The 22,057-nt window shown below is 38.3% G+C and overlaps 1 protein-coding gene across 1 annotated transcript in view; it reads left to right on the plus strand.

Annotated features, from left to right (window-relative positions):
• LOC124787912 (WD repeat-containing protein 3) overlaps positions 1–22,057 on the plus strand; it is a 144,460-nt gene that overhangs the window by 101,232 nt on the left and 21,171 nt on the right. The window contains exon 12 of the mRNA XM_047254898.1: positions 9,492–9,737. Coding sequence (XP_047110854.1) covers positions 9,492–9,737 — 246 coding nt within the window. The remainder of the gene's footprint in view (positions 1–9,491; positions 9,738–22,057) is intronic.

Here is a 22,057-nt window from a genome sequence, read left to right on the forward strand (position 1 = left end):
TTATACATATTACCTTTAGCTAAAATAAACACTAACTACTCTTACTAATATTCCAGATCATGTTAATGTAAGAACAGAAATAAGTCAACACTTCATTTATAGGTTTGTTGTAATTTCAAATTTAAACATAAAGGTCATGGTCATACGAACAGCTGTATCTCATTGCAAATACTATAAATGTAAAACTTTGAACATAGCTGCTAAGGTTCAGTGACCGTGTCAGAATTAAATTAGAACAAATAAGCCCTCGGTCACAAATATTAAGTTAAAATTGACCAGGTTTTGACGCCACTATGTGCGTCATCTTCAGAATTAAACTAACTGTTCTAAAAAACAATAGGTATATAAAACATTAATAAACTAAAGTGTGTACCGACTGGAGAGAGATGCAGTACTTACAAGTCACATTCTAAAAAAATCTAAGCAGGAAAGGCGACGTCATGAAAAGTTGTAAATAAAATAAGATGGCGAGCCGCTAAGGGCTGCTCATACCTGAGTGAACAGGGGTTGCTGTTTTAGAACTGTTGTTGTTGTGGTCTTCAGTCCTGAGACTGGTTTGATGCAGCTCTCCATGCTACTCTATCCTGTGCAAGCTTTTTCATCTCCCAGTACCTACTGCAACCTACATCCTTCTGAATCTGCTCAGTGTATTCATCTCTTGGTCTCCCTCTACGATTTTTACCCTCCACGCTGCCCTCCAATACTAAATTGGTGATCCCTTGATGCCTCAGAACATGTCCTACCAACCGATCCCTTCTTCTGGTCAAGTTGTGCCACAAACTTCTCTTCTCCCCAATCTTATTCAATACTTCCTCATTAGTTATGTGATCTACCCATCTAATCTTCAGCATTCTTCTGTAGCACCACATTTCGAAAGCTTCTATTCTCTTCTTGTCCAAACTATTTATCGTCCATGTTTCACTTCCATACATGGCTACACTCCATACGAATACTTTCAGAAATGACTTCCTGACACTTAAATCAATACTGGATGTTAACAAATTTCTCTTCTTCAGAAACGCCTTCCTTGCCATTGCCAGCCTACATTTTATATCCTCTCTACTTCGACCATCATCAGTTATTTTGCTCCCCAAATAGCAAAACTCCTTTACTACTTTAAGTGCCTCATTTCCTAATCTAATTCCCTCAGCATCACCCGACTTGATTCGACTACATTCCATTATCCTTGTTTTGCTTTTGTTGATGTTCATCTTATATCCTCCTTTCAAGACACTGTCCATTCCATTCAACTGCTCTTCCAAGTCCTTTGCTGTCTCTGACAGAATTACAATGTCATCGGCGAACCTCAAAGTTTTTATTTCTTCTCCATGAATTTTAATACCTACCCCGAATTTTTCTTTTGTTTCCTTTACTGCTTGCTCAATATACAGATTGAACAACATCGGGGAGAGGCTACAACCCTGTCTTACTCCATTCCCAACCACTGCTTCCCTTTCATGTCCCTCGACTCTTATAACTGCCATCTGGTTTCTGTACAAATTGTAAATAGCCTTTCGCTCCCTGTATTTTACCCCTGCCACCTTTAGAATTTGAAAGAGAGTATTCCAGCCAACATTGTCAAAAGCTTTCTCTAAGTCTACAAATGCTAGGAACGTAGGTTTTCCTTTCCTTAATCTTTCTTCTAAGATAAGTCGTAAGGTCAGTATTGCCTCACGTGTTCCAGTGTTTCTACGGAATCCAAACTGGTCTTCCCCGAGGTTGGCTTCTACTAGTTTTTCCATTCGTCTGTAAAGAATTCGTGTTAGTATTTTGCAGCTGTGACTTATTAAGCTGATAGTTCGGTAATTTTCACATCTGTCAACACCTGCTTTCTTTGGGATTGGAATTATTATATTCTTACTGAGGTCTGAGGGTATTTCGCCTGTTTCATACATCTTGCTCAACAGATGGTAGAGTTTTGTCAGGACTGGCTCTCCCACGGCCGTCAGTAGTTCCAATGGAATATTGTCTACTCCGGGGGCCTTGTTTCGACTCAGGTCTTTCAGTGCTCTGTCAAACTCTTCACGCAGTATCGTATCTCCCATTTCATCTTCATCTACATCCTCTTCCATTTCCATAATATTGTCCTCAAGTACATCGCCCTTGTATAGACCCTCTATATACTCCTTCCGCCTTTCTGCTTTCCCTTCTTTGCTTAGAACTGGGTTTCCATCTGAGCTCTTGACATTCATACAAGTCGTTCTCTTATCTCCAAAGGTCTCTTTAATTTTCCTGTAGGCGGTATCTATCTTACCCCTAGTGAGATAGGCCTCTACATCCTTACATTTGTCCTCTAGCCATCCCTGCTTAGCCATTTTGCACTTCCTATCGATCTCATTTTTGAGACGTTTGTATTCCTTTTTGCCTGTTTCACTTACTGCATTTTTATATTTTCTCCTTTCATCAATTAAATTCAATATTTCTTCTGTTACCCAAGGATTTCTATTAGCCCTCGTCTTTTTACCTACTTGATCCTCTGCTGCCTTCACTACTTCATCCCTCAAAGCTACCCATTCTTCTTCTACTGTATTTATTTCCCCCATTCCTGTCAATTGCTCCCTTATGCTCTCCCTGAATCTCTGTACAACCTCTGGTTCTTTTGGTTTATCCAGGTCCCATCTCCTTAAATTCCCACCTTTTTGCAGTTTCTTCAGTTTTAATCTACAGGTCATAACCAATAGATTGTGGTCAGAGTCCACATCTGCCCCTGGAAATGTCTTACAATTTAAAACCTGGTTCCTAAATCTCTGTCTTACCATTATATAATCTATCTGATACCTTTTAGTATCTCCAGGGTTCTTCCATGTATACAACCTTCTTTCATGATTCTTAAACCAAGTGTTAGTTATGATTATGTTGTGCTCTGTGCAAAATTCTACCAGGCGGCTTCCTCTTTCATTTCTGTCCCCCAATCCATATTCACCTACTATGTTTCCTTCTCTCCCTTTTCCTACACTCGAATTCCAGTCACCCATGACTATTAAATTTTCGTCTCCCTTCACAATCTGAATAATTTCTTTTATTTCATCATACATTTCTTCAATTTCTTTGTCATCTGCAGAGCTAGTTGGCATATAAACTTGTACTACTGTAGTAGGTGTGGGCTTCGTGTCTATCTTGGCCACAATAATGCGTTCACTATGCTGTTTGTAGTAGCTTACCCGCATTCCTATTTTCCTATTCATTATTAAACCTACTCCTGCATTACCCCTATTTGATTTTGTGTTTATAACCCTATAGTCACCTGACCAGAAGTCTTGTTCCTCCTGCCACCGAACTTCACTAATTCCCACTATATCTAACTTCAACCTATCCATTACCCTTTTTAAATTTTCTAACCTACCTGCCCGATTAAGGGATCTGACATTCCACGCTCCGATCTGTAGAACGCCAGTTTTCTTTCTCCTGATAACAACATCCTCTTGAGTAGTCCCCGCCCGGAGATCCGAATGGGGGACTATTTTACCTCCGGAATATTTTACCCAAGAGGACGCCATCATCATGTAATCATACAGTAAAGCTGCATGCCCTCGGGAAAAATTACGGCTGTGGTTTCCCCTTGCTTTCAGCCGTTCGCAGTACCAGCACAGCAAGGCCGTTTTGGTTATTGTTACAAGGCCAGATCAGTCAATCATCCAGACTGTTGCCCTTGCAACTACTGAAAAGGCTGCTGCCCCTCTTCAGGAACCACACGTTTGTCTGGCCTCTCAACAGATACCCCTCCGTTGTGGTTGCACCTACGGTACGGCTATCTGTATCGCTGAGGCACGCAAGCCTCCCCACCAACGGCAAGGTCCATGGTTCATGGGGGGAGGTGTTTTAGAACAGTTAGTTTAATTCTGAAGACAACGCTCATAGTAGTATTGAAACGTGGTCAATTTTGACTTAATATTTGTGACCGAGGGCTTATTTGTTCTAATATACTATAAATGTGTATAATTTTATTCCTGGAAATTCATTTTAATGAGAACCTTGATTAAAATATTTTCTCATAAACTAACTGTATTATACGTTAATATACGAATAGAAATAAGACATCAGATCACTTGAAGTTCATTCTTGTAGTAATTCATTCATTTATTTATTTTATTTTGTGCGCTGATGTTATCGCCAGTCTGACTAAAATATTTGATCTTATAATGACTCCAATACATGTAAACAAGAATAAATTACATCTCTGAGTAAAGTAGGCCAATGCCATATTTTTCTGTCAGGATCTTTGTTACAAGCAGCAGTTATAAAGCACAGTCTGGATGCCGGCATAGTTTCGTTGTCACAGTGTAAATGAGTATAGATTGTGTAAAAGTGTGTGAAGTGATATACCAACTGGTCATAAATATGAGAGACAGATGCACATTAATGAAAAAAGCCATCTACACTGTCACAATAAGTAAAAAACTAAATTTACATCCATATCAACAGATAAACAATAGTCATGGCGATACATTAAAGCATGTTCCATCTTCTTATCACAGAGACAGCAGCCAGAATTATGCTAGAAATAATGATGTAACTTCCAGAAATCATCTGAAGATGAACCTGAAAAGGTTTGAAAACCAGTTCATGGAATAATAAATAATTATTCAGTGAAGAATAAGAGGACATCGTTATCAGGAGGAAGAAAACTGGCATTCTACGGATCGGAGCACGGAATGTCAGATACCCTTAATCGGGCACATATGTTAGAAAATTTAAAAAGGGAAATGGATAGGTTAAAGTTAGATATAACGGGAAGTAGTGAAGTTTGGTGGTAGGAGGAGCAAGACTTTTGGTCAGGTGAATACAGGGTTATAAATACATAATCAAATAGGGGTAATGCAGGAGTAGGTTTAATAATGAATAAAAAAATAGGAGTGCAGGTAAGCTACTACAAACAGCATAGTGAATGCATTATAGCAGCCAAGCTAGATACGAAGTCCTTGCCTACCACAGTAGTACAAGTTTATATGCCAACTAGCTCTGCAGATGATGAAGAAATTGATGAAACGTATGATGAGATAAAAGAAATTATTCAGGTATTGAAGGGAGACAAAAATTTAATAGTCATGGGTGACTGGAATTCGAGAGTAGGAAAAGGGAGAGAAGGAAACATAGTAGGTGAATATGGATTGGGAGTAAGAAATGAAAGAGGAAGCTGGATAGCTAACACTTGGTTCAAGAATCATAAAAGAAGGTTTTATACATCGAAGAATCCTGGAGATACTAGAATGTATCAGATAGAATATATAATGGTAAGACAGAGATTTAGTAACCAGGATTTAAATTGTAAGACATTTCCAGGGGCAGATGTGGACTCTGACCACCCTCTATTGGTTATCAACTGTAGATTAAAACTGAAGAAACTGCAAAAAGGTGGGAATTTAAGGAGATGGGACCTGGATAAACTGACAGAACATGATGTTGTAGAAAGTTTCAGGGAGAGCATTAGGGAATGATTGACAAGCATGAGGCAAAGAAATGCAGTAGAACAAGAATGGATAGCTTTGAGAGATGAAATAGTGAAGGCAGCAAAGGATCAAGTAGGTAAAAAGACGAGGGCTAGTAGAAATCCTTGGTTAATAGAAGAGATATTGAATTTAATTGATGGAAGGAGAAAATACAAAAATGCGGTAAATGAAGCAGGCAAAAAGGAATATAAATGTCTCAAAAATGAGATTCACAGGAAGTGCAAAATGGCTAAGCAGATATGGCTAGAGGACAAATGTAAGGATGAAGAGGCATATATGACTAGGGGTAAGATAGATACTGCCTACAGGAAAATTAAAGAGACCTTTGGAGAAAAGGTGCATGAATATCAAGAGCTCAGATGGAAAACCAGTTCTAAGCAAAGCAGGGAAAGCAGAAAGGTGGAAGGAGTATACTGACTGTCTATACAAGAGCGATGTTCTTGAGGATAATATTATGGAAATGGAAGATGATGTAGATGAAGATGAAATGGGAGATACTATACTGCATGAAGAGTTTGACAGAGCACTGAAAGACCTGAGCTGAAACAAGGCACCGGGAGTAGACAACATTCCATTGGAACTACTGATGGCCTTGGGAGAGCCAGTCCTGACAAAACCTTACCATTTGGTGAGCAAGATGTATGAGACAGGCGAAATACCCCCAGACTTAAAGAAGAATATAATAATTCCAATCCCAAAGAAAGCAAGTGTTGACAGATGTGAAAATTACTGAACTATCAGTTTAATAAGTCACAACTGCAAAACACTAATGCAAATTCTTTACAGACGAATGGGAAAACTGGTAGAAGCCGACCTCGGGGTGGATCAGTTTGGATTCCGTAGAAATGTTGGAACACGTGAGGCTATACTGACCCTACGACTTATCTTAGAAAATAGATTAAGGAAAGGCAAACCTACGTTTCTAGCATTTGTAGACTTAGAGAAAGCTTTTGACAATGTTGACTGGAAATCTCTCTTTCAAATTCTGAAGGTGGCAAGGGTAAAATACAGGGAGCGAAAGGCTATTTACAATTTGTACAGAAAGCAGATGGCAGTTATAAGAGTCGAGGGGCATGAAAGGGAAGCAGCGGTTGGCAAGGGATTGACACAAAGTTGTAGCCTCTCCCCGATGTTATTCAATCTGTATATTGAGCAAGCAGTAAAGGAAACAAAAGAAAAATTCGGCGTAGGTATTAAAATCCATGGAGAAGAAATAAAAACTCTGAGGTTCGCCAATGACATTTTAATTCTGTTGGAGACAGCAAAGGACCTGGAAGAGCAGCTGAACGGAATGGACAGTGTCTTGGAAGGAGGATATAAGATGAACATCAACAAAAGCAAAACGAGGATAATGGAATGTAGTCGAATTAAGTCGGGTGATGTTGAGGGAATTAGATTAGGAAATGAGACACTTAAGGTAGTAAAGGAGTTTTGCTATTTGGGTAGCAAAATAACTGCTGATGGTCGAAGTAGAGAGGATATAAAATGTAGACTGGCAATGGCAAGGAAAGTGTTTCTGAAGAAGAGAAATTTGTTAACATTGAGTATAGATTTGAGTCTCAGCAAGTCGTTTTTGAAAGTATTTGTATGGAGCGTAGTCATGTATGGAAGTGAAACATGGACGATAAATAGTTTGGACAAGAAGACAATAGAAGCTCTCAAAATGTGGTGCTTCAGAAGAATGCTGAAGATTAGATGGGTAGATCACATAACTAATGAGGAGGTATTGAATAGAATTGGGCAGAAGAGGAGTTTGTGGCACAACTTGGCTAGAAGAAGGATCGGTTGGTAGGAAATGTCCTGAGGCATCGAGGGATCACCAATTTAGTATTGGAGGGCAGCGTGGAGGGTAAAAATCGAAGAGGGAGACCAAGAGATGAATACACTAAGCAGATTCAGAAGGATGTAGGCTGCAGTAGGTACTGGGAGATGATGAAGCTTGCAGAGGATAGAGTAGCTTGGAGAGCTGCATCAAACCAGTCTCAGGACTGAAGACCACAACAACAACACCTGACAGTTAGTGCTGTTTACGTGAAGCAGTCCGAAGAAAACGACTAGAATCGTCACAAAACTAGTTGCAGAAATTGCATCACTGTAATGCTGCTGCTCACACCTTAATGCTAGTTCGTGAATTTTTGGAAAAAACCAAAACTGCTAAGTTGTCTTAGACACCATATTCACCGGAAGCGGCCCGTTGCATCTTCTTTCTACTCCTGAGGCTGAAGAGAATAATGAAAGGATGTCGTTTTGCTGCCATTGATGAGATACGAGATCTATTCAAAAAATTCCAGAATGTTCATAATTTGGCACCTGCGGCATGTTGGAGGGAAATATGATTACCATCCGTGCACACAACTGTGTTTAATGTGTAATTGCCGGAAGTTTCATTGTTGTATGTCTATTAGTTATTGTTTAGTGCTGTATTGAGTAGAACTTTGTGTTCACAGTTTGCAAATTTCAAGATGGGAGAGTTAGGGGAGCAACACATCTGCATCAAATTTGATATGAAGCTCAAGAAAACCATTAGACAGACACACCAAATGATGCAGGAAGCCTACGCTGACGAGTGCTTAAATCATCCTCTGTGTTACGAATGGTTCACACAGTTTAAAAATGACTGGATGGAAATTAAAGATTACCCTTGTTCAGGATGCCCTTCAATGTCTACTGACGACACTCATGTTAGGAATGTCAACAAAATTGTGCATGCCAATCGAAGACTGATTGCCCAAGAGATTGCAGAAGAATGTAACATTTCAGTTGGATCATGTCATGAAATTCTGATGCAGCGTCTTGGAATGCACCATGTTGCTGCCAAGTTCATCCCACGGATCATGAGTCATGTGTGACTGTTGCACAAAAAAATGAAATTACTGTGCTGCCTCATCCTCTGTACTCACCAGACCTAGGCTCTGCAGACTTTTTTAATTTCCAAAGTTGATAACCTTATTGAAAGGTTGAAAATTTGCAATGGTAGACAAGATCAAAGAAACTTCTCAGACAGCACTTCACGCAATCCAGCAAGAGGCGTACCAAGACTGCATCCAGAAGTGGAAATGGCATTGGGAGCGGTGTATTTGTTGTAGAGGAGAGTATTTGCTAGGAGACCATGCACAATAAATAAAAGGTAAACGCAGAAAAATTTTGTGGTCAGAGTTCAAGAATTTTTTGAAAAGACATCCTAAAAACAGAATCACTGAATGAGTTGAACATCATAATGAAAAGTGAATTCCAGGACAGCTTCCAAGTTTGGGAAAAGTGCTGCTGCAGATATATCTGAGGGATATTTCTTTGAAGAGGACAGAGTTGGTGTTGATGAATAAATAAAAAGAAAAACAAAAATTCACGTTACTTTTTGATCACACCTCATATTGCATATCTTGTGTGTGTCATATGTACCAACTTATTTCATAGATTTAGTTGTTGTCATAAATCGTGGAAAATATGTATTTCTTGTTTTATGTAGATAACTGGACTTTCTTGTATTTTACCAACAGAAATCACCTACTAATCAGTGTCCCTATAGATTAGATTTACCCTGTTGTCTAATCTTGCACAGTGGTGACTTTCTGCTGAGGAACAAATCATTTAGCGTTGTGAGGACAAATCATTTAGCTTTATGAATTTTTGTGTGCCCCAATTCATATGGGGGCTTAGTTTTGATATTTTGCTTCTAGTATTTGAAGTGGTTTGCATCAGAGCGACATTTTCATGTCATCACTTTATTTCATATTTCGACATTTATGCCGCATGTGATTACAGTTTCATTCAGTATATAAAAATATTAATTTTTAAATTTTCATGTCCAGAATTGTATGCTGTTGGTGAATTGTTCATTTACAAAGCATGTGTATTTGGGGAAAGCATCTGACACTGAAAGTATATTTGACACAAAAATTATTTATTTGACTACTACAATTTTGCATGACATGTTGAGAGAACTTGTGTAAAATCCAGAAATTCAGCGAGCAATGTTAAGGACTATATAAAGATGCTGTATGTTTTCATGTATGCAACTCTACCTGTGATTTACTTTTCAAACAGGCTCATCATGGAGAGGCTTGGGCATTGAGTGTGAGTGCAAATGGACAGTGGGTTGTGAGTGCAGGATCAGATAGAGTCTTGCGTTTGTTTGAAAAAACTGCCGAACCTCTTGTTTTAGAAGATGAGCAAGAACAGGAACGAGAACAAGAAGACAGCAACAACCTTGTAACTGGTGAGGATACTGTTGTGCCTGGCCACATTGCACCTAATCTCCCATCCAAGAAGACAGTTGGCAGTGAGCAGGCTGTAAGTTATTAGATATAGATTTCTGCATGGTGTACTGTAGCAACATCTTATTCTGTGTTTATTTTTATTAAGAAACTGCTTAATGTATCAACACTTAGCACAATTTCCACTTACCGGAAAGTCTTTGGACTTTTCTTTGTGTGTTAATTGTGACACGAGTTGCATAATCTCTGTTACAATAGGTTTTACATTCTGTATAGAGTCCGACATTGAAAAAGAGTGTAGAATAGTATCCACAACAATAGAAATAACAACAGTTTAAATGCTGAAGAGATTGATAGACATAATTATACACATAAATTTAGAGTGCAGCAGCAATTGACATTGCAGAAGAGACATAGAATCAAGGGATTTAAAAAAATGTGATGAGGTGGTGGAATATAAAGAATTTAGAGAGAAAGAAAAGTGAAGATGCAACAGAAGTTATGGCATTTAGATGTAAATGTTCTTCAACAGGATGTGAGGAACTGTAAGATTAAGAAGGCACCAGGATGTGGCTCAGTATATCCAGAGCTGGTGAAGTTTGGGCCACCGAAATTGTCGGAGATGCTAAGGAGGCTGTTCGAAAGATTATTGAATGGAGATGATGCTCCATTAGAGTGAAAACAAAAGCCTGATGTGTAAGAAAGGATCATGTAATGACCTAAATAATTATCAGAAATTGGCTTGGATCCCTTTCTTTGACAGGCTGTACTCGAAGGTACTGAAAGACCTGGTAGAGAAAGAAACAACTCGCAAGCAGCAAGAAGAGCAAGAATAATTTCATGCAGGAAAGTCAGTAATTGAGGACATCTTCACAATGAAACTAATAAGTGAGAAATGCACAAATATTGGACTGGATACGCATGTTGCCTTGATTGACCTAGACATAGCATATGGTAGTATACACACCAACAAACTGTGGGAAAACTTGAAAGAGAGAAAGTTAGCTCATAGATTACTAAAAGCTGTCATGAAAGTATATGAAATTAACACAGCAAGAGTAAGGATAGAAATAGTTCGACAGAAGACTTCGAGGTGAATAAGGATCTGCAGCAAGGATATGGGCTGTCACCAACCCTTTGTAATCTGTATCTAGGAGCAATTGTGCGGACTTAGCATAGGAAATGCCAGGTTCAGCGGTGACAGTAGTGGACACCAAGATACTTAGCGTGTATTTTGCAGGTGGCTAGATGCGCTAGCAGAAGTTGAAGATGATCTGAGTGATATGATAAGAAAGCTTAAAGAGGAATACAATAATGCTGGTCTGATAATAAAATTGAAGAAGTGTGAGTTCCTAACCAGGAATGGAAAAAGTAAATAATTTAGAGATTGATGGAGGTAGGTCTGGAAAAGACAAAATCACTTGGGGTGTTATTTAATAAACAGGGCACACAAGTAATGATGAAATCTCTGATACTATTAATAAAGGACAAGCTGTAACAAGGGCTATGAACTCTGTTCTGTGGAACAAAAATGTAAGAAGAACAAGAAAGGAGAGAATGTATTAGGCTATAGTCCAGAGTGTAGTTTTGTAAAAAAGGCTGCTTGCCACTCAGCCCTGGATCTATGATATTTCCAAACTGGGGCAAAAACTTGATACTGGTGTCCACCCTCCTCTTCGAGCGTTTGAGATAGAGCATCAAAAATTTTAAAAAAGAATAGGTTTTTCAAAAAGATGTTCATTTTGCAGCACACACAGAATTCTTCTATCGCACATCACTGTATTTCGCTCTGTGGAATTCAAAAGTGTATATTTTGTAATGGAAGCTATTGAACATATATTCAGGACAGTGGAAATTAAGAGATCCTATGGTGCCTCTCATGCTCCCAGTCAGCTGGTTTGACATACTACACTCTACAGAAAATTTACATTTTTTTCCTCCCCATTAGCTAGTAACTTTCTCTTTTGTGTGAGGTAAAATTGAATATAGGAAACAAAAACTAAGTAAGGCGAGAGACAAGCAAGACAGTACACATTTCTTCAATCCTTATCTCTCAGCATTTTTGTCTCTCTAATCTTGCTACAACTTTACAAGGTGTGCTTTCCTTTATGCAAAAGAATCTATTATCTCATCAAAGTTTGTCAGATGTTTTGCTACATGAAATATCAAAATGTCATTGTGTAATACTGAAAAAGCTATTAAAGTGAACATTACCCAAGACTGATGTGATTTCTTGATTTCATTATGTTTATGTTGTCACTGTCGTCTAGATAAAACAAAACAGTCCTTTCTAATGTTGCGAAACAGGCCTTTCTGTTTTGGCGCAAATGGTCATTTTTATCTACCTCATTTACATAAATAACATCACAGAATATGATTCACGAAGTACCAATATGAAATGCCTATTAGGCCTACTACAAGCAAAAAGTTTTATGTTAGGAAATGTTTTCACATTTCATTCATGTACTCCAGTTTCTCAAGCATGAGATCAAAAAGTGGTCGTGGTAGTAGTAGTAGTAGTAGTAGTAGCATGAAATTTTTGTATAAATTTGCAATCATTATATTCTTCCATATGATTTGTGTGATGTCCCTATTTCTTCTCCTTCCTTGTTCTAACAAACAATCTTGTCATCACTAATTCTGTAACTATTCCTGCCATTGTAGATTGTATTTTATTGGTCCTGTTGTCTACATAGCAGCTTATGCATAAGACATTGGACAAGTCAAGTTATAAATATACAGGCTGAAAGTAATTTCAAGGCATACATATTTAAGCTTACAATAATACACTTTACACACAAGTATTTATATAACACATTTCAAAAATTTAAATATTCTTCAATGGAATAAAAGCAGTGATGCTGTAAATATGACTTTAGAGATTTTCCAAATGTATTGACCTCAGTGATAGCTTTTATGTTTTCAGGAAGTTTGTTATAAAGCTTAACTCCCATGTGAAAAGTACCTTTTTGGCACAGTGCTGTGCTGATTTGAGTCATAGTAAGTTCCTGTTTTGTCTGGTAAAGTGCTCATGTATATCACAGTTTTTTTGTAGCCTCTGGTCCTTGCCTATTACATTTAATTTAAAGAACAAAAGGGTTTCCATAATGTATACACACGGTAATGGGGGAATACCAGATTTCTTAAACAGGGGTTTACAAGAGTCTCTAGGCTTGCACCCAAACAAGATTCTAATGGCCCTTTTTTGTAGTTTAAAAGTGCTATTAGCTATTTTAGAGTTTCCCCAGAAGGTGACCCCATATCTAAGACGAGAATGAAAGTACGCATGATATGCATTCAATACTGTTTTCTCACTACAGCATGATTTTAATGAACAAAGAAGATAACATGTTTTGCTCAGTTCTGCATTGAGACATTCAATATGCTTATTCCATCTGATGTTACTCTGCAGCCAAAGTCCTAAGAATTTGGTTTCAGTACTGTTACCAACTGGTTCGTCATTGATAGAGACTGATGGGATAAACATGTCCTTGTTAGGAACATTGTGGAATTTTAGAGCAACGGTTTCCTTACTGTTTATTACAAGCTGATTACTCTGTGCCCAGCTGCTAAGTTGTTTCGTGACCGTGTTTACTGTCTGCTGTAACTGTTCATCGTCGTCTCCTTTTAGTAGAATCGTGGTGTCATCTGCAAATATGATTGATTTGTGTGCATCAATATTTAAGCTTAGATCATTTATGTACAGAAGAAACAGAAGGGGTCCCAATATGGATCCTTGGGGTACACCACATTTTATTTGTTTATAGTCAGATAAGTGATTAGATACAGTTTTTAGTTCAATATTTGTGTGCTTGACGCACACTGCCTGCATACGATTTGTCAGGAAGGAACTGATCCACTTGTTGGACAGACCTCGAATACCATATCTTTCTAGCTTTGATAGCAGAATTTTATGGTGCACCATGTCAAAAGCTTTTGACAAGTCAATAAAGACTCCTATTGTTTCCTGTTTTTTGTCCATCAGGTTTAGGATGGAATTGATGCACTCATAGACAGCAGTTGTCGTTGACCTCTTATTTCTGAATCCATGTTGTTCATTACATAGGATGCTGTTTTTATTTATAAATTTCATAAGTTTCTCATACATAACTTTTTCCAGTACTTAAGAGATGCAGGAGGAAATTGTGATGGGTCTGTAGTTATTTACATTGTCTTTATCCCCTTTTTTATATACAGGAATAACTTTTGATGTTTTTAACACATCAGGGAAAGTGCCTGCCTGAAGTGAGCAGTCGCATAAATGTGTGAGTACTTCAATTAGGTTTGATGCGCTCTTCTTTAACATTGTTGCAGGTATACCATCAATACCTGCCGATTTGGAATTTTTTAGTCCTTTTATTGCTTTAGCTACTTCATCTTGTGAAACAGAACTGATGTACATTGATCCTCTACATGTACTTATTTTATATTCATTTGCCTGGATGCTCTTAAAGTTTGATTGTAACATATTTTCAGCAACACCTGTGAAAAAGTTGTTAAATGTGTTAGCTACTTCTAAAGGGTTTGTTACTTTTTTATTTTTATGTGATAGTGTTATATTTTTCCAGGGTTGTCTGTATTCTCCACTTTATTTTTTTATAACACTCCACATAGCCTTTGATTTATTAGCTGAATTATAAATGATTTCATCATTATGCATTATTTTTGCTGCTTTTATTACTTTTCTTAATATTTTGGAGTATTTTTTATAGTATGCGCGTACTACAGGTGAGGAATTTTTCGAGTTACATATTTCATGAAGTAGTCTTTTCTTCTGGCATGAAACCCTTATTCCCTTTGTGATCCAGCTGTTTGTTCTAGAGTTTCCCCGTATGGTTAATGTTTTCAGTGGGAATGCAAGTTCAAAGAAATGGGTTAATGTATCAATGAAAGCGTCGAATTTTTCATTTATATCGTTCATTTTGTACACTCCTAGCCATTTTTCTTTCTGTAATAAGTTGTTGAAGTAGTTCACATTATGCTGATTATAGCTTCGATATGCTGTTCTAAAAGACATGTTGTTAATAATACTGCCTTGTACTTTTATGCTTAATATTTGAGCAAGATGATCACTAAAACCTGCATTGAAAATTTTTAGTGAGGTGTTGTGTAAACTCTTCTTTACTAGAAACTGATCAAGAGCTGTTTGACAAGTTTCTGATACTCGGGTAGCTGCTTTTACTTCAGCCTTTAAATTGTAGGACGTTGCAAGGTTCAAAATGGTCTCCCTATTTCCACTATTCGTGAGGAAGTCAATATTGAAGTCACCACAGATTATCAATTCACAATCCATTTTATTTACTTTATTTGGCAATGACTCCATTTTGTTTAAGAAAAGTTCAAAATTCCCGGACGGTGATCGGTAAACTGTAGCAATAACCAGGTTGAACTGAGTAATTTTTATAGCTGCAATTTCATAATCCTTTTCGACGGTGATCGGTAAACTGTAGCAATAACCAGGTTGAACTGAGTAATTTTTATAGCTGCAATTTCATAATCCTTTTCGACGGTGATCGGTAAACTGTAGCAATAACCAGGTTGAACTGAGTAATTTTTATAGCTGCAATTTCATAATCCTTTTCGACATTTGCCCTAGTTTAGTCAGGTAGTGTTATAAAATCTACATTATCCTTTGTGTAAATTGCTACCCCACCCTGTTTGCTGTTTTTCCTGCAGTAGTAAGCAGCCAAGACAAATTTGTTTATTTTCGTATTCTGGATTAATTCTGGGTTAAGCCAGTGCTCAGAAATGCATAACACTGAGATATCATTAAGTTCATGTGTTAATAGAACGTTAATTTCATCGATCTTATTACGCAGGGATTGCACATTATGGTGATAAATTTTTAGTTCGGGCGTATTCACGATTTGGTAATTGGGAATCATATTTACAGCATCACATACCTCTAGTTTAAATTAGGAACGTCAGCAGCGTTGTATTTTCGTTCTTCTTTCTTGTTTATTTTGTTTTCCTCGCTGTTGGAAGGATGTTCAGGAAGCTGATAAATTGTTCTATCCCTTACAAGTCTTTCTTTGATTATTTCACTAACACGATAACAAACAAATCTTTTCCCATCATAGTTCAAATGCATTCCATGCTTCGTGTGCAGATTTCCATGTAGCTTGCTTATATCCAGTACATCGCACTTAGTGTATTGAGAACACAGTTTCCTTATTTTAATGTTTGTTTTCCGAATTTCTTTGTTTACACACGAACTATAAATCAGATCATGCCTATGAGGAAGTGTGGCAAGTATGGTGTTTCTGCATTTATTAGCTTGTAAAAAATTCTGTAGCGTTTTCACGCAAACCTCTGCTTCATTTTTTGCCACATCGTTTGAACCCATTATACAGACGATAAAGTCATTTTCTTGCATTAATTTCGTCTGAGAGTTAATGTCTACAACATTTTTACATCCCGCTCCCGGTTTCACTACACTAGTCACTGCTATGTCGCGATTTTTCTCACGGAGCATGCTGGATAGATTCCTGCCATTACTGTCTGTTAGTAATAGTACACTACTCTTTTTCCCTGATGATCTGTGTTTGTTGTTGACATTATTTGAAAAAACGCTATTCATTTTCAGTTCACTGTCTTTTTCAAGTTCACGATCATTTGGAGAGTCGTTATCACAGTCACTTGTTTGCAAAACATGATATTTGTTTTTCTCCGAAAATGTGACAGTTTTAGCAGACTTTGTTGTTCTTTTTGTAGTTGGAACACTATTTTTGTACGGCACTTTTACCCACTTGGACGATATATTACTTTTGTCTTGCCTCACTTCACTTAGTGTTGGCTTCGATCGCAGATCCCGATTTTCTTTCTTGAGTGAGTCAATATCGCTTCTTGTCAAAACTTATTCTCTGGGATAACTTCACTAACTTTCCAGAATCACCAGCTTAGCTATGCTGCGTTTATTCTCCGGTTAGATGTTATTACATGCTCATACAACATGTTTTCTGTGCTATTCCAAGAATAGAATTTAAGCAACTGCCAACTGGGGACTGTGCAACTGACCCTTAGTAGTGTAGTAATCTGGCAAAAATTTTCTGTCAAAATGTCATTTTCGTGGGTACACTGAGAAGATAAATGTAATGTTTTTTACCTGTTATTCTTGTTAGTCATTTATTTCGACTCTGGTAGCCTGAATCTATGGATTTTGCTAATAATTATAACAACACTTATCATTCACACACCCAGACAACCACATAAACAAACAGCGATTAACATTCACCCGTTCCGGTTTATTCGGCTCAGCTCATATAGCCCCTTCCCCTGTTGTCTGTGGGGAAAATTTTTTATTTCTAGACGTTACGAGGATTCCTCTGTCAGAGATATCACATACTATGCAGGAATTCAAAAATTAACTTATGATTCATTCAGAAATCAACTTAGAAAGAGTTCAGAAATGTTCAAAAACCAAGAGAGATGCATTTCAGAATCATGTGAACAATAGATAGGCCAATGAACATTGGGTACTAGGCGCATTGTGAAACAAGGTTTTTTCCTTTAAGAATATGAAATTGCCACCTGGAGCAGGTACCTTGGATTGCCCCCCTCACCCTCACCCTCTCTCCCTCCACCCCCCTGATGGATAGGATAAGAAATGAGATAATCCGGCAAAGGATGATGTGATTTGGTCATGTGAATAGGATGAATGATGGAAACTGGATACCAAATAGGGTATTATGATGGATACCTTTCCAGTGGAAGAAAACGGGTTGGCCACGACACAACTGGGAGAATGATTTTGGAAAAGGCAGTGGTAGCAAGCAATATGAACATTGCGGAAAGTCAACACAGAAGAAGATGGCTGTAAGGGGGCTGTAGATAATCCGCAAGAAAAAGAAGAAAAGTAATACAATTTGTGTGACTGAGAAAGGAAATGAAAAATGCTTGAAGGAGAAATGGTAGATTGCTACTTACTGTAAAGAAGACATGTTAAGTTGCAGACAGGCACTTCTAAAATACACTTTCATAAAGCTTCCAGTTGTAGCCTTTATCAGCAGAAGAGAGACACACACCATTCACACACATGCACAAGCTCACCTCATGCATACATAACTGCCAACTCCAGGAACTCAGGCTGGACCGAGCTGCCAGAATTGGTGGTCATGTATGCATAATGTGTGCTTACTTGTGTGTATGAGTGGTGTGTGTTTCTCTTTTGCTGATGAAGGTTGAGGCCATAAGCTTTATGTAAGTGTCTTTTAATTGCCTGTCTCAGCTTAACGTGTCTTCCATACTGTATGTAGCTATCTATAGTTTCCTACATTGTGGATATTCCTACCTGGAGTTTCCATTGTTTGAAGAAAAAAGGGGGCATCCCTTCATTGTCAACCAAAGAGAGGTAGTCATTAAGTTAATTTCAGGAGAAGAAGCAACAAAAGCCCATATTTCAGTTTTTTATTAAATACAAAGCATTGCCAGACCTTGTGGACAAACATATCTTACCTGGTGAGTTTTAGTAGAGATTAAAATTTTGTACAGATGAGTGTGGTTTTGAGAATGTAAGAATATAATATTCAGTCACGGACTACACTATAAGTACGGTTAAATCCTCTATTGCAAGTGTCAGTGAATAGCAATATTTTCACCAAAATAATGTCTCATTTTTATAACCCATCGGAAATAACGAATATCATAATGAGATATCAGTAACATCATTGGGAGAACATGAAAATAACTAATTAACTTCAAAACATTATAAATGAAAACTTGCAGAAAACCCAGTATTAGTAAAGTGTCAGTTGTAAAACTACTCATGCTCATAAATTAAGGATAATTGCAGAATGTGGTGCCACACAACGTGGCACTACACAAAACTGGCGCTAATAGCATAGGCACGTAGGGAACACATACAACACAGATCTGTAAGTCCACGGTATTGGTGAGAAAACCATCCCAAAACACATGTGCTACAAAACGCCACTGTTTACTGAACATGTACCCGACATCAATATGGGATATGATCACTGTGCACATGTACAAAGGCCATACAACGGGTTGGCATACTCTGGATCAGGTGGTCAAGCAGCTGCTGGGGTATAGCCTCTCATTCTTGCACCAGTACCTGTTGAAACTCCTGAAGTTTTCCTAGGGATTTGAAGACGTGCAGCGATACGTCGGCCGAGAGCATCCCAGACGTGCTCGATGGGGTTTAGGTCTGGGGAACAGGCAGGCCACACCATTTGCCTGATATCTTCTGTTTCAAGGTACTTTTCCCCAATGGCAGCTCAGTGGGGCCATGTGTTATCATCCATCAGGAGGAAGGTGGGACCCTCTGCACCCCTGGAAAGGAGACATACTGGTGCAAAATGATGATCCGATACACCTGACCTGTTACAGTTCCTCTGTCAAAGACATGCAGGGGTGTATGTGCACCAATCATAATCCCATCCCACACCATCAAACCACGACCTCCATACAGGTCCTTTTCAAGGACATTAAGGTGTTGGTATCTGGTTCCTGATTCACGCCAGATGAAAACCCGGTGAGAATCACTGTTCAGGCTACACCTGGACTTATCCGTGAACATAACCTGGACCACTGTTCCAATGACCATGTACTGTGTTCTTGACAGTAGGCTTTACGGGCTCTCCTGTGACCAGGGGTCAGTGGAATGCACCTTACAGGTCTGTGAGGAATAAACTACGTCTGTTCAGTTGTCTGTAGACTTGTGTGCCTGAAGACAACTGTTCCAGTGGCTGCGGTCCAAGCAAGGCTACCTGCAGTACTCCATGGCTGTCTGTAGGCACTGATGGTGAGATATTGGTCTTCTTGTGGTGTTGTACAGTGTGGGTTGCCATAATCTTGAGATCACACTTTGTGTCACACGGAGGACCCGTGCTACGACCTGCTGTATTTGACCAGCCTCCTGTCGCCCTAGTATTCTACCCCTCATAACATCATCAATATGTGTTCTGTGAGCCATTTTCAACACACAGTCACCATTAGCACGTCTGAAAACGTCTGCACACTTACTCGCTGCACCGTACTCTGACATGCACCAACACACCTCTGTGCCTGTGGACTGCTGCCAGTGCCACCATGCGACAATCGCAGGTCAAATGCACTGCATGGTCATACCTCGAGGTGATTTAAACCCACAAACCACCCACCAGAGCGTTGTTTCAGCGTGTATCAGCACTATCCTTAATTTATGAGCATAAGTGTATTTTATCTGCCAATTGTCAGGTGATGTGAGCGTGTGTTCCACATTATTATTTCACTGCCAGAGTCAGGGAATAACTTCTGCAGGAATGTATTCAGACAGGAAAAAACTCCGCTTTGATGACATGAACAAAAACCTGGGAAATTTTTAGAATTACGGAAATTTTTCAATGTTTTAGTTTTCTGTTAAAATTTTTGTTATTTTGACTGGTGAGATCTGATACCCTAACTAAGAATATTACTGTTTCCAGCTACTGCAGAATAATACTGCAGCAGTGAAACATAAACAAGGAAAAAAAATTAAATAAAAAATAATAAAACTTAGTTGCAAAGGAAATGCACCATTTACAACAAGAAAACACACAGCACACACAAGCATCTGCCAAGAGCAAAACCTGTCAAAGGCTTTAGGATGAAGACTATGTAATACTTCATAACAACAAACTGCTTCCAATGAGCACGTCATCACAACTGTTTCAGTAGGTTCATTTGAGTAGTTGCCAGCGGGCACATGCTCATGTGCAGTTGAGTCGTGTAAGAGCAATACCTTCTCCCGCTTCTGGCTACTTGAAGTGTGGCTGTTAACTGTATTGGCAGTAGCAACAAGCAGCCAGATGCTACCCAGAATAATTTTTCTTTCACATCCAAGCTGACAGATTCATGCATGCACTGAGTTGTAGGGGGTTGTGAGGGTAGTCTCCACAAGCGCCGTGTTTACATTTCATGAGTTTACTTTATCCTCTTTGTTTACAGCTCTCATGTCTCTGGATATACGAATCGCAGTTTAATCCAAATTATGCATTTTAATATGGTTTACAAAATTCCAATGCTCTTGGCGTATCCTCTGATGTCTTGTTTCTTTTATGACATAATGTAAGATCTCTTAATGCGTACAAACATATGGGCTTCCTGCATCATCATAGTTGTGCACACACAACAAGGCCTGCTTTCTGGTGCTCTCTAGCAACTGCTGAAATGAACCCGAGTCTTAACAGCTCGCGACAAAATATTGTGAATATTGGTTTGAAAAGCATTATTTTCAAATTGGAATTTCTTTCACACAAGCTGAATTATATTATGGATGAGAATGTTCAATGTAGTTCTTAAATCAATGAGCATTTGACTCTCATTTTAAAACTTAACACTTTGAGGACCAGCCACTTAGAAGAATTTTGAGCTCAAAAGACTAGACATTTATGTCATTATTTAAAATTTTATTGGCACATTTGTGTGATGTATCTTAAAGTGTAACATAGGCAATAAAGACCAGTATTACATGTGAAAGCTTAACTCCTCTTGTAGCTTATTAATCTTTGAGACTAGCATTATACATGAAAGATTAGCTTTTCGTGTAGCTACACTATGTACATTAATTTAAATCACTAATCTTTCCTGTTTGTGCATTCACATTACGTAACAGTGATGTTGGTATTGGCTGACTACATCATGTGTCTATGCTCTGAATATCTGCTGTCATTGCCTGTTGAGATCACGTGACATGAGCCACGATTGGCTTACAAAAGCACATCACAATCTCAATTTCAATGCTTCGGAAACTAACATGCTGTGTTTGGTGGAATTTGAATTTATACCTTCATAATGTGAAAATATGCAGTGTACATCTTGGTTTACATGAAAGAGCTTTCCAATTTTTATTTTTTATTTTTTTGTGTGTGTGTGTGTGTGTGGGGGGGGGGGGGGGGGTGAGAAGGGGGGCTGTTTTTTAAAGTATCAGGAAGTTCTATGCTGATGTATAAAGCCTTAACCGTTCAAAGGATTGATAAGTGGAAGTATCTGGGAATATTTTTTTTCTCGTTCATGTGTACACCCTTTTTGTGATGCACCATGCACTACAGCTTCTTCTCATTCCATTTGAGCACTCGCCAAAGAGTTTAAAAAAAAAAAAAAATATTTTGCCTATCCTTGAAGTTTATACTTTACAGTAACAGGAAAGAAAAGAATAAATATACCCTACAAGTTAAAGGAAACCATTTGTGCCTGATGATAACGTGTATAAGCTTGGAAACCACTTGGATATAATAGTTTTCTGTCAGATAGTTATGCAGTTTTAGTATGAATAATAATTTTCTGTCAGACAGTAATGGCTGTTTTAGTATTGGCTCTTACATTCAGAAACTGTTAGGAAAGGTTTTGGGTATTTTGCATGTTACTGGGAGGGTGGTGATCAATTTTTTTGTGCAGTGATCTTATTTCCGTTCCTAG

This window comes from Schistocerca piceifrons, chromosome 3, assembly GCF_021461385.2.
Source record: "Schistocerca piceifrons isolate TAMUIC-IGC-003096 chromosome 3, iqSchPice1.1, whole genome shotgun sequence".
NCBI lineage: Eukaryota > Metazoa > Arthropoda > Insecta > Orthoptera > Acrididae > Schistocerca > Schistocerca piceifrons.